General features: G+C 39.3%; 1 protein-coding gene across 1 annotated transcript; it reads left to right on the top strand.

The window, feature by feature from the left end:
• Window positions 1–10108: 10108 nt before the first annotated feature.
• Window positions 10109–11053, top strand: LOC133367809 (olfactory receptor 14A16-like). The gene has a single exon (XM_061591912.1). The coding sequence runs from the start codon at window positions 10118–10120 to the stop codon at window positions 11051–11053; it is 936 nt and encodes a 311-aa protein (XP_061447896.1). The 5' UTR covers window positions 10109–10117.
• Window positions 11054–13276: the final 2223 nt, after the last annotated feature.

The raw sequence follows: 13276 nt of genomic DNA, 5'->3' as shown, positions 1-13276 counted from the left end.
TAATTGGTAGCAGAAGGTGGAGAAGCTCCATACTTTCTGCGAAAACAAGACCAGGAGCAGACTGAGGTACAGATCATGAACTGGTCGTATCGAAAATCAGAGTAAAGCTAAAGAAGAACAACAAAGCAATCACAATGCCAAAATACAATTTAAATAACATCACAAAAGAATATAAAGATCAAACAAGGAACAGGTTTGAGGCTTTAAACTTAGTTGACAGAGAACCAGAAGAACTATGGAGTGAAGTCAGAGACATTATCAGGGAAGAATGCAAAAAGACAATACCTCTAGGTAAAAAGAGAGAAAGACCTCAATGGATGACTGAAGAAACTCTTAAAATGGTTAAAGAGAGAAGGAAAGCAAAAGCAAAAGGAGATAGAAACATGGTCAGAACCCTAAATGCAACAATACAGTGACTTGTACGCAGGGACAAAGAGAACTATTACAATAGTTATTGTATAGAAATAGGACAACAAAAAGAGCCCTATTCCAAAAGATTAGAGAAATAAAAGGGAAATTTAAACCAAGAGTAGGGATGTTGAATAATCAACAGGGAAATACACTGACTGACCTAGATGAAATAAAAGGAAGATGGATGCAATACACTGTAGAACTCTATAGAACAGATGCCAGGAAATCAGATTCATTCATGGAGGAACCGTATGATGAAGAACCAGAAATTTTAGAATGTGAGGTGAAAGCTGCTCTTAAAATACTTGGAAGAAACAAATCACCAGGAACAGATGGCATACCAATAGAGTTGCTACCAGCTACTGAGACTGAATCAGTCCAAATTTTGACAAAAATTTGTCAAGAAATATGGAAAACTAAACAATGGCCCACAGATTGGAAGCGTTCAATATATAGTAGGGCCCCGCTTCCCGGCGCTTCACTTCCTGGCATTCCGCTAATGCAGTGGCTTTCATTCCCCATTTTAAAGCCGCTTTTGCGGCATTTTCTCGTGACGCGCCCCATTATACTCAATGGGGTTCTGCTTTACAGCGATTTCCGCTTTACGGCGGGGGTCCAGAACGGAGCCTGCCATATAAGCGGGGCCTGCCTGTACATCCCAATTCCAAAGAAAGGGGATCCCAGGGAATGCAGTAATTATCAAACTATTGCCATAATATCCCATGCAAGTAAAGTAATGCTCAAGATTCTACAACAAAGGCTCTTACCATATATGGAGCGAGATATGGCAGATGTCCAAGCTGGATTTAGAAAGGGAAGAGCTACCAGAGATCATATCGCAAACATACGTTGGAGAATGGAACAGACCAAGGAATTTCAGAAGAAAATCAATGTGCTTTATAGATTACAGCAAAGCCTTTGTGTAGATCATGAAAAACTATGGAATGCTTTAAAAGAAATTGGGGTGCCACAGCATCTGATTGTCCTGATGCGCAACCTATACTCTGGACAAGAGGCTACTGTAAGGACAGAATATGGAGAAACCGATTGATTCCCCATCGGAAAGGGTGTGAGACGGGTGTATTTTATCACCCTATTTGTTTAATCTATACACAGAACGTATCATACGGAAAGCAGGATTGCACCAACATGAAGGAGGTGTGAAAACTGGAGGGAGAAATATCAATAATTTAAGATATGCAGACAATACCATACTACTAGCAGAAACCACTAATGATTTGAAACAAATGCTGATGAAAATTAAAGAGGAAAGCACAAAAGCAGGAGTACAGCTGAATGTCAAGGAGACTAATGACAACAGAAGATTTATGTAACTTTACAGTTGACAATGAGGACGTTGAACTTGTCAAGGAATATCAATACCTTGGCACAGTCATTAACCAAAATGGAGACAATAGTCAAGAAATCAGAAGAAGGCTAGGCCTGGGGAGGGCAGCTATGAGAGAATTAGAAAAGGTCCTCAAATGCAAAGTTGTATCACTGAACACTAAAGTCAGGATCATTCAGACCATAGTATTCCCGATCTCTATGTATGGATGTGAAAGTTAGACAGTGAAAAAAGCAGATAAGAGAAAAATCAACATTTGAAATGTGGTGTTGGAGGAGAGCTTTGTGCATACCATGGACTGCGAAAAAGTCCAATAGTTGGGTGTTAGAACAAATTAAACCAGAACAGTCATTAGAAGCTAAAATGATGAAACTGAGGTTATACTTTGGACACATAATGAGAAGACATGATTCATTAGAAAAGGCAATAATGCTGGGGAAAACAGAAGGGAGTAGAAAAAGAGGAAGGCCAAACAAGAGATGGATTGATTCCATAAGGAAGCCACAGACCTGAACTTACAAGATCTGAACAGGGTGGTTCTCGACAGATCCTCTTGGAGGTTGCTGTTTCATAGGGTTGCCATAAGTCGAGGTTGACTTGAAGGCACATAAATTCCATCCATTCAAGTTAATTTTATGTATTTATTTTATTTAGCCCAGTTTGAAGTCTAATCAGATGTTTAGGAGGAGCCTTAGTAAGGAGGAACTTGAGTAATACCATCCCAGTTTCAGTGATCATGGGTAGAGGGAGGTATAGCCATGGGGAGGTAGTGAATTACGATAGAATTACTGTCTATACCTTGTTCCTCACTCCCACTCCTCTCATGGATGGGTTCTTCATTGGTCATCTGCTATGCTCACTGGCCTGTGTATGCTGTTGTTCAACACCAGATCAGTACACAATAAGACCGCACTCATCCATGATTTGATTGTGGATGAAGGTGCCAGTTTGGTGTGCATTACCGAGACCTGGGTGAGTGAGCTGGGAGGAGATGATCTGACCCAGCTTGGCCCACCTGGATGCACAGTGAAACACCAGCACAGGCTGCAGGAAAGGGGGAGGGGTTGATGTGGTCTGAATTTCCATCTCTGTCACCAGGAAACCATAGAATCATAGAATAGTAGAGTAGAGTTGAAAGGGGCCTATAAGGCCATGGAGTCCAACCCCCTGCTCAATGCAGGAATCCAAATCAAAGCATTCCCAACAGACTGCTGTCCACTCTGTCTTGGAGCTGGCTGTGAGGGCCCTCACCTGGTGTTGGGCCAAGGTGACAGTAAAGTAGGGTTGCTAGTCCTGTTTCACCTCCATTATCAGGTTCTTTCTCTACAACATGCACTTCTGCACCTTTTTTAAAGTGGTGGCTCAATCGATTATTATCTTTGTCTCTGTCATTAGCAAATGGTTGCCTTTTACCTGAGTGACAAACTCTGTGAATATGTCCCATTTTATTGCATTTTCTGCACATTTCACTTCTAAATCTGCATTGAGCTGGTATGTATGAACCCTTGCCACAACAACAGCACAGTTCATTTGAACCTGCTGTCCTTTGTTTACACATTAGTGCAAGTTTGTTCACGTTTGCTTTCACTCCTGACTTCAACTGTATTGTATCTTTGGCAGCAGTTTCCAGAGATATAGCAATTTCAATTGTTCTCTTAAATGTTAATTATGTCTCTGTTAAGAGTCTTTTTCTGAATGTTTTCTTTCAGAATTCCACAGACCAGCTGGTCTCTCGATGCATCATTTAGCCCCTCACCAAATTGGCAATACTCAGATAATCTTTTAAGTTCAGCTACATATTGTTGCGCACCACTCCAATCTCAGTGCTGTGAGATTTCCAGGGGTCCCTGTGCTTGCCCTGGGTTTGGTTTCCTTGGGAAGAAGGTCAGCAGAGACTGTGGTGTCTTTATGAAATATGGTTTGTTTATTTACACACATTCCAACCTGAGCTTAGGATGGAGGGGTTCAAGGCACCAGCAGTCCAATATCCAGCTTTTCCATCAGGGTATAGGAGGCACCCCAAAGCCATGGTACAGAGAGCCAGTCTGTCTGCCTGCCTCCAGTTCCCAGTCATACTCTGACACAACTTAAAACACAAGCCTCTCCTAGGTGTCAGGAGTAGGAGGGAGGCTCTCCTGAAGAGTATCAATGACGAAAGGATCTCCCTGGCCCATTCACCAGTTGCTGGGCACCTGATAGACCCATTAACCCACATGGCCACCCTATTAGATTAACAAAAGAAACTCATCTGACCAGCAGAGTGAGTTTCTCTCCTCCCAGGTGCAAGTCTCCAAATCAGAGGCTGGAAGGGGACTCATAGGAATTATCCATCTCAACCCCACAAACTCATAAGAATATATTACAATGGACTCTCCCACTTTCTGGTTTTATTTGTGGAATCTGAAATGCTCTGCAATCAGTAATGGTTTTGGTGCCAAATGCTCCTGCATTATTTTCACTAATTCTGCAAATCTGAACAATGAACATTTTTGTGGAGCAGTCAAACTTCTCGGTAAACTGTATGCTTTGCCTCCCATGACACTCAGTAAAACTGGCATTTTTTTCCCAGCAGCAATCTCATTTGTTTCAAAATACTGTTCAGTCCTCTCTGTGTATAGTGTCCAATAATCCATTGTACAATCAAAGAAATCAATTTTTCTAATACAGCTAGCCATCCCATTGTGCCCTTGCTTTTTTTTCTTTACTCACTGTGACCAAGTCTCATTCTCGCCCTCTCTCCAGAGATGAAGTTAGGCCTAGAGCTTTAATTTTTTTTTAATCCTAGTTGTCACTGTTAAGTCCTCCTGCTGTCCTTTACCCAAAAAGACACAGGAGTCAGAGTAGAGTTTTCTGCTGTCAGCTTTTTCTTTACGGAATATTCTAGAACAAGAAGAAAGAACAGGAAGAAGAAGAACCCACAACGGGCATGCCTCAATGTGTTTTCCAAGCAGTCCTAAATAATCACTGGCAGAACAATATATTAAAAACATAAACAATTACAGTCATAATGACCAAATACACTACTCCATTCCCAGACTGGATAGGCTTGCCTAAACAAAGAAAGTTTTTAGCAAGTGTCAAAAAGAATACAGTGAAGGCTTATTATAGCTGAACATAGAAATCCATGATCAGAGAGAACTTGCTGTGATGCAAGCAAGTGATTGGGAAAGAAAAAGTAAAAATAGATGTGATAGAATATTTAGATATGCACTACAAGAAAACAAAAGAAAAAAACTGCATACAAGACAGTAGAAGCCAATTTAGGTTTGGATCACAAATCAATTATTTTAGCTCCAGCTGCTTTATTAGCTGTAGTTTACAAAATCCACTGAAAAGAGCCAATGAATTCCTGGTGTAAGACATTGTATTGCACTAGGCACCCTCGATTAAGCATTAATTAAATTCAAATGGCATATCTATTGTTTGTGATTTCATCACAAAACCCATGGGAAATAACACAAGCTTCCCTATAGCAAAGATTTTCAGGAGACCTTGCAATAGGCTCTTTGATTTTGTATCTAAGAAAAATCAAATCCCTAAATTTAAAAAAGTATGGTGCTGATATTTTCTTGGTGTGTGTGTTTTGAATTTTTATTGTTGATTTATTACATAGTACCACTTTTTTTTCTGGAAACAAGGTGTAATGTTTGGTGTAAAAGTGAATGGAAGAGACTACCTTAGCTTATTAAAAGTCCAAAACCAAACAAAATATTCACACCATATAATTGTTGGAATAGGTGGTTTATCTCAAACTGGTGAGTTGGGTCTTCATGGGGTTAAGAAGGATAGATAGAGAAAAGATCTCCTGATTCCTAGGCTATACCTATCCGTTGCTCCCTTGCTAACTCCTCCTTCCTGTGTAAATTCTTATTTTTAGGATGCTGATCACATCTTCCTGCTCCTTCTTCATTCTCTTCAGAGAGAGAGGACATATTTCTCCTCACTACATGAGGGCGAACACTAGGCTTAGTGTTTGCATCTCCAATTTAGCTAGTTAGCTAGATGTAGAACTCCTTCCTATCAAGTATGTACTTCCAGAATAAAGTAGTTCTTTCTTATTTTGAAATTTGAAATCTCAGTGTGACTAATTCCAGGAAAGGTGTAATATTTAGCAAGGATTCAAACTCACAAAGATCACTCAGGTGTTTTTTGCTACTCTGCAACAACAAGCCCACAAATTCAGAGTTGGACTCATTTTTTTTTCTGTGAGTATTTGGTGGTGGTGATGGGGAGAGACCTTTGATGGAAACTCACCTTTTTCCTGCTGGTCTCCCTTTCCACAATCATTGAGGAGCAATTGGGGAAGAATTAGTCTGGCTAGGTTGGAAATCACTCCTCAACAATACTGGCCAGGCTGGAGCAATGGTCTGACTCATTAAAAGGCAGCTTCCTAGGTTTCTGAGTTATAAGGAAATGAACTGGTGGTGAAAGTGGGCAAAGCTGTCATTTGTTTTGAATAATATCTTGGGACTGCAATGTTCTCTAGGGAGTGACTCCCTGAAATAGTGCAGAAAACAAGGATGACTCAACCTACTCTTCCTCCTTGAAGCACATGTACCTTCCAATAAAGATCACACTCAAGCACAATGGCACTCTCATCTTCTGAGAGAGACTGAGGTGAGTAGAATCCTCCTAATTCATCTTCAAGAAAGCCCAGGAATCCGAAGATGCTCAGGATTCCAGTTCTGAAATGACTGTGAAATGTATAATGCAGGAATAGGTTTAATGTGGAAGTTAGAAAACTATGATAAAAATGGACCCTTTTTGCTTTTTAAAAATCTATTTACTTTTTAAATAGGAGAAAGCAATACAATGCTAAAAATACTGTGCAGATATATACTTCCATGCAAGAATATGAGCAATCCACATTCACTTTCCAAGACAGTTTGTTCTTTGATAGTTGAAAGCAACTCCCTCTTGTTCACAGTAACAATGATGGTAGGGAGAGACTCTGGCATTCTTCAATAGTCACATCTTTTCAGATAATGGAAGTTTTCATGTTTGAGTCTTCAGTTTGCATATGGTACAAAGTAATTTAGGAGGGATTTGTCTAGGTTATTTTGAACATAAAATGGAATAAATAATAATATGTGGTAATACAGTCACTAGAATAGAATCTATTCATGCTATCCAATATAATTTAAAGGGAGTCTGGCATAATTTGCTTAAAACAACAGAGCAGGTGCTAATACTGATTTTCTCTCCATATGAAGAAGTATAGACTTTCTTAGGTATTTCCCTGGGTTGTGTTTGTAAAGGGGGGGGGAGCCAATGTTCATTTCCCCAAAAATCTTCTGTAGGTTGTTGAGTTGTGTTTCAGAATTTAGGTAATTGGTCTTCAGCCCTGGAACATGATGCAAGCAAACTGATGCTTCGTTGCTCTTAGATAATATGTCAGTGCTGTGGGCTGAAGTGGAGGTGGCCCTTCTGCTTCTGCACCTGGTAGCAGTGGTTTCTGAGAAATGCCAGGTGAGAAGTAGGCAAAGAGTAAGGAGCGGTGGCAGCAACAACAGCAGCAGCACTGCTGCCACGAGAACAGTGCCATGACAGGTCCCCCCACAGGGTTCCCCCTGCTGTTCCTCCCCCTATCACTTCCTCATTTCTAGGATGTCCAGTGCCCCCCCTAACCTAAGACCCCAGGCAGTGTGGGGCTCTGCCAGAATAGTAATGAAGCAAGGCTGGACCAAGGCAAAAAGATAGAGGAGGAGAACTGAGGCAGAATGCAATCTCTCTCTCTCTCTCTCTCTCTCTCTCTGTGTGTGTGTGTGTGTGTGTAGAAAGCAGTGTAGGTTGCAAAGCTGCGGTGCAGGAAAGGAGGCGATTAGCAGGGGCACAAATGGCTTGTGATGGTGAGTAGAGGATTGTCAGGTTGGTGGGAAGTGATCGTGCAGAGACCCAATAAGGCACATGAGGGCCCTGGTGCCCCATGGAGTTAGGAGAGTAGTGTGATTTGCATGCATCAGCTAGCGGGAAACAAGGAGTGTGTCCTTGGAAATATCAAGAGCAGCAGATGGGGGGATTTGGATACAGAGAGGCTGGAGAGAGGGGGATGCTGGGGTGAGTGCAGAAATATTAATGGTTGACATGGCATCTAACTTTCATTTTAAAAAAATTGTAAGGCAACAGGCAGAGCATGAAGGCAACCTCCCTCCCCCATCAATGTGCTCCCCACCAGCTGCTGTTCAGTGGTATAGAGGTTCCATTTAATCATTATGACTGATAGCAATTGGTCTAATCCCCTGTTAAAGTCATCTAAGCCACTGACTATCAAAGTGCCAATCACTTTTACCCTGAGTGTTAGTATTATAAAAAGAAGCATAAAAAACATTACTGCCTCCGCATTAGATGTATTTTTTATTATTTTCTGTCTTAAGAGGCACCAAACTCTTCATATTTATTGTTGATCTTAAGGAAAGGTTTACCAAACATGTGTTCTAAATGGAGCAATACCCTAGATTTATGAAACGATTAAGATAATGCTTTTTTGCCTAGCAATCTCTAAGATGGAATATGTTATGCTCTTGTGCTTTGTGGACACATTCATTGTTCTTTCTATCATGGCTGCAAGACTAATTAGGCACCATTGTGAGATTCCCTTTATTATGTATGCTAGTTTTTTTAGATTTTGAATGATTTTACATTTGCTCACATTGGATCTTATTGTCCATTTTGCCCATTCACCTAATTTAGATATATCCCTTTTGAGCTATTGGCCATCTGCTTGGATTTAGCTTGAAGGTAATTTTTTTTCTGGCTCTGAGACATTGTGTAGAGTGTTATGGTTGTGTCTTTTGTCAGTCTATCTTTTTTTTAATATTTTATTTTGTTATTCCCCAATAAAGTGTTGTGAGCAAATGTAACTGTCCCTTTCTTCTATGCTGTATATAATAGATTTTCTGGGAGGAAGGGCAGGATATAAATTTAATTAATAAATAAAATAAATAAATCAAAAGCCCTCCCTTGTCCATACATGTAATAACTGAGTACCAACACCTCATTTTTTACAATAAAAGCATTGGCCACTAGCCATTGGTTCTGGTAGGGGTGGAGATTTTCATTTGGGGCACATTTTTAAGCACTGACCTAATTTGCACCACCCAGACTAATAGAGAGATCTGAACATATCCTTGGGATTTCTAACTTCTTTGAATTATGTGATACAATTCATGTCTCAAACAGCATACCAAAACGTATTCAAAATGTATATTTTAAGTTAAAATGGAAATGTGTGCATTGAGATCAAATGTCTATTTAAATATGTATTTGAATACACATTTTCATGTGGTCTTTTTAAAAAAAATTAGATTAATGCTGCAACAAGAGTTATGAAGAAATGAATGTAATATTGGCACAGACTTGAAATAGACTGATCAGTTCATCCTGGGGTACTGGAATGGTTATTGTCTAGTCAAAGGGTTTTTTGGCAGGAAAATTATGGCAAGGAAAGTCCAGGTGGCCTCTTGGACAAACTGCTACATCAACATAAACATCACTGTGGAATACAACTCCATGTTGGGAATTGCATCATGCAAGACTTATTGTGGCTAATATATCCATATTGCTGTATTTATATCGTCGTGGTCTATGGATTCATTCACTCTTGTTAGGGATTGGAACATGTTTAAACAAAGTGAACAGAGAGTGACATGATGATCTTGTTACATAACAAATTGACCGGTACCTCCATAGTAGGTGCATTGCATTTTCCTTATTCATAGAAAAATGCATACTTTGACCAATTGATTAGCTACTACTACTACTATCTCCACTGGTAACTTTCATATACAGTACTGCCCATTATTATTTTTTTCCAATAACTGTGATATCCAGATTAGGCCTATGTTTTATCATAAATCAGTGAATTTCCACTCTGTCTCTTGAGCTTTCCCTTTGCACCCCTTTGTTAGTTCTCAGGGTTCTCAGCAATGGACAGGTACAGAAAGGAGTTGCAAGCGCAGTTATCAAAGCACCTTAGATTAGTAGTGTAGTCCTTTCCAAATTCAAAATGTCCCCACGGGGCAGCCCTAGCAAGCACATTGATGTTGAGGATGAGGCCAGCATTCCGAGCATGGAAAAGTTACTTTTTTGAACTACAACTCCCATCAGCCCAATCCAGTGGCCATGCTGGCTGGGGCTGATGGGAGTTGTAGTTCAAAAAAGTAACTTTTCCAAGCTCTGTAGTGAACATAAGGAGAAGAACTTCCCCGAAAAGATCTCAAGAGTTAGTTGTAAGCAGGCTACAACATTTCTTGACACCCAAGCATTATGTCTTCTGCTTCAATAAAATAATGTTTCCCAAAATTCATAATTGCACTAATTCATAATTGTTTATTTCTGCAGAAGATCCAGATAAGTGAAATGGCCAACCAATCTAGTCCAACAGAGTTCCTTCTGATGGGATTTTCCGACGACCGTGATGCACAGATTTTACATTCTGTATTGTTTCTCTTCATTTACTTGACAGCCTTAGTGGGGAATTTTCTCATCATCACAGCTGTGGTCCTAGATCACTACCTTCACAGTCCCATGTACTTCTTTTTGACCAACCTGTCATTTTTAGATATTTGCTACATCACCACTACTGTCCCCAAATCCATAGCTATTTCACTGACAAACAACAAATTTATTTCTTTTGCTGGATGTGTCACACAGATCTTCTTAGTGGTCACATTTGTTGGTGGTGAGCTTGCTTTGCTCACAATCATGGCTTATGACCGTTACATAGCAATCTGCCATCCTCTGAAATATAGGCTAATCATGAATTGGAATGTCTGTATCCAAATGGTAGCTGCTTCCTGGATAATCAACCTCATCCATGCAGTATTGCAAACCAGTTTCACTTTCAGGCTAGATTTCTGTGGTTCTAATATGATTGGGCAGTATTTCTGTGACATGCCACAGTTACAAAAGAATTCTTGTAGTGACACTAAAGTTAATCAAGTTCTGATTTTTCTCATTGGATTAAGTGTGGACTCATTTTGTTTTACACTCATCTTTGCTTCCTATGGCTACATCTTCTCTGCTGTGCTGAAGATCCCATCTGTTCAAGGAAGATATAAAGCTTTCTCTACCTGCACTCCCCACCTGACTATCTTTTCTTTATTCATAATCACAGCAGTGTTTTCATATATGAGGCCTAAAGCGCTTTCCTCTCCCTCTGTGGACTTGGTTTCCGCTGTACTGTATACAGTTTTACCACCGGTTCTGAATCCCGTCATTTACAGCTTCAGAAACAAGGACATCCAAGCGGCAGTATGGAAAATACCAAAAAAAATAAAAAAATCCATAGCATGATTTATCACTTCTACATTTTTGTAAACAGTGGCTAGCACTCAATTACATAGATCCACTAGTGCAAGGACTTTGGCTGCCTAAAGGAACTTCCCCTCCCTCTGCTCTCACTGTGACCCACCCCTGTGTCTACATCAGTTCTGGGCATTTCCTCAACCCTCTGGAGCAGAATAGGGGAGTGAATGGGAGTACACGGAGAGAGGAGAGGGAGGGGGAGTTCCACTGCACAATTGGAAATCCTTGTGCTAGTGGATCTATTTAGTGGTACAGCACCTACTATGCAGGAAAACACTAAATGTACATCTGAGGTTGGACTTATGATCTTAAATACATTTATTTTTACTTTGAAATAGGGTATTTCTCAATTTTAACTATTGGTTATGATACAAGGCTCTGGTCGTTTTCACAGATTTTGTGATACAAAATACTTCAGTGTTGTTATTTCTGCACCTGCTTCTGGGAGGAAGGGTGGGATACAAATTAAATAATAAATAAATAAATAAAACTATGGGTCACAATTGCTGCTGTAAGAAGGCTCTAGAACAATATCTGGAATGTATCTTAGATAAAATATAATTTTGAAAAGAAATGACATATCTTTAATATTATTTCCATTTTTTCAAATAAGAGAGTTTCTGAATGGTTGGTTAAGAAATCAGGATTAAGACTCTAAAATTAATTTGGGAGACTAATGTGGGATGAATCAAATAAAATACTCATATCATAATTTCCTTATGAGATAATTTCCTGGTCTATCTAAAGTAGCTGGGTATCCTCCTGGGGGCAGGGAGGTGGGGAGTGTGTAATAAATCCATTCCTGAACAGTGGCAATATATCTGAATTTTGCAGTAACTCTTAGACTTTCTCAAGAGCTTCTTCTGAGATTGTGATGACATATTTTTCCAGTTAGTATTTTCTTTAATGGTTGGTTGTCCGTAATACATATTTGATTGATTGGTTGGTTGCTACAGGTTAAATTCCGTACAAAAACAGAAGGCCCAAATAAATTCCTGGTGTAAGATGTGTCTCACTGGGCATCCTTTACCAAGCATAAATTAAATCCAAATGGTGTACCTATTGCTCATGTTTTCATCACAAAACCCAAAGAAAACAAACTTCCCTAGAGCAAATATTCTCAAGAGATCTTGCAAGAAGCTCTTTGTGTATGTGTCTGAGAACAATCAAATCCCTGAACCAAAAAATAAAAATAAAAAATCACACTGATATTTTCTTAGTGTATGTGTGTTTGGGATTCTTATTCTCCATTTATTACATGCTTACACTTTATTTTTTCTTAGCACATGGTGTACTTTTCATTGTGGAAATGAATGAAAGAGACTACTTTAGTTTATTAAAAGTCCAAAAAATCACTACCATTTTCACAGCCCACAAGATGGCCTCATTTTTTTCTGTAGGTGTTGGGGAAAAACCTTGGGTGGGAATTCACCCTTTTCCTAGTGGTCTCAATTTCCACATACATTGGGGAATAATTGGGCTGGCTGGGTTTAGAATTATACATCATCATCATCATCATCATCATCTATCCACCTTCCTGTGTGTCCATTGGTTTCTGGTTCTCAAAAGAGAATTAAAGTGGACATACTGTATGAGGCACAAAATGACCACATAAAGCACATGAGCACAGCCGTCTTGCATCTTTAGGCCCAGTTGTGAATATGCTTCTAATAACCTGTCTGATAAGGCATTGAAACTACAGCAATATCCTTGGTTGGGTGTATAATGTTGGTGAAACTTTGTTACTGTTTCTTGAAATAGGCCAACAGGAAGAAATGTATGTGTCAATGGCAAAATCTTTCCTTTACTAATTATTGTAATCATGGTTATTGCATTTCATTGAATTTTAATTTTAAATTATTTTTATACAGAGATTTTGGTTCTTTTAACTGCCAGCGTATCAATCTTTATCCATGATAATAATACACAAGGGTAATCGGGTTCATGGTATGCTCCTAAAACAGCTGGGTTTGTGTGTTTTTTGACATCCAGAGAAACTCAACATGACTAATTAAAGTTTAAATATATTTTTATCTTCTGCCCTTTGTAGTATATGCCTATTACATCACAAGGCCACTGAAGAAGACTCTTATCAAAATGTGTTTGGCTGTACTTTGTACTTTGTATTTCATTTTGTATGGGCATTTATTATTGTATGCAGAATTTTATTAGTGATTTTAGGCTGGTTTTACAATATGTTTATTAACTTTT

Source organism: Rhineura floridana, chromosome 11 (assembly GCF_030035675.1).
Source record: "Rhineura floridana isolate rRhiFlo1 chromosome 11, rRhiFlo1.hap2, whole genome shotgun sequence".
Taxonomy (NCBI): domain Eukaryota; kingdom Metazoa; phylum Chordata; class Lepidosauria; order Squamata; family Rhineuridae; genus Rhineura; species Rhineura floridana.
The sequence above is the reverse complement of the archived record's forward strand: the minus strand, read 5'-3'. Positions and strand labels throughout refer to the sequence as shown.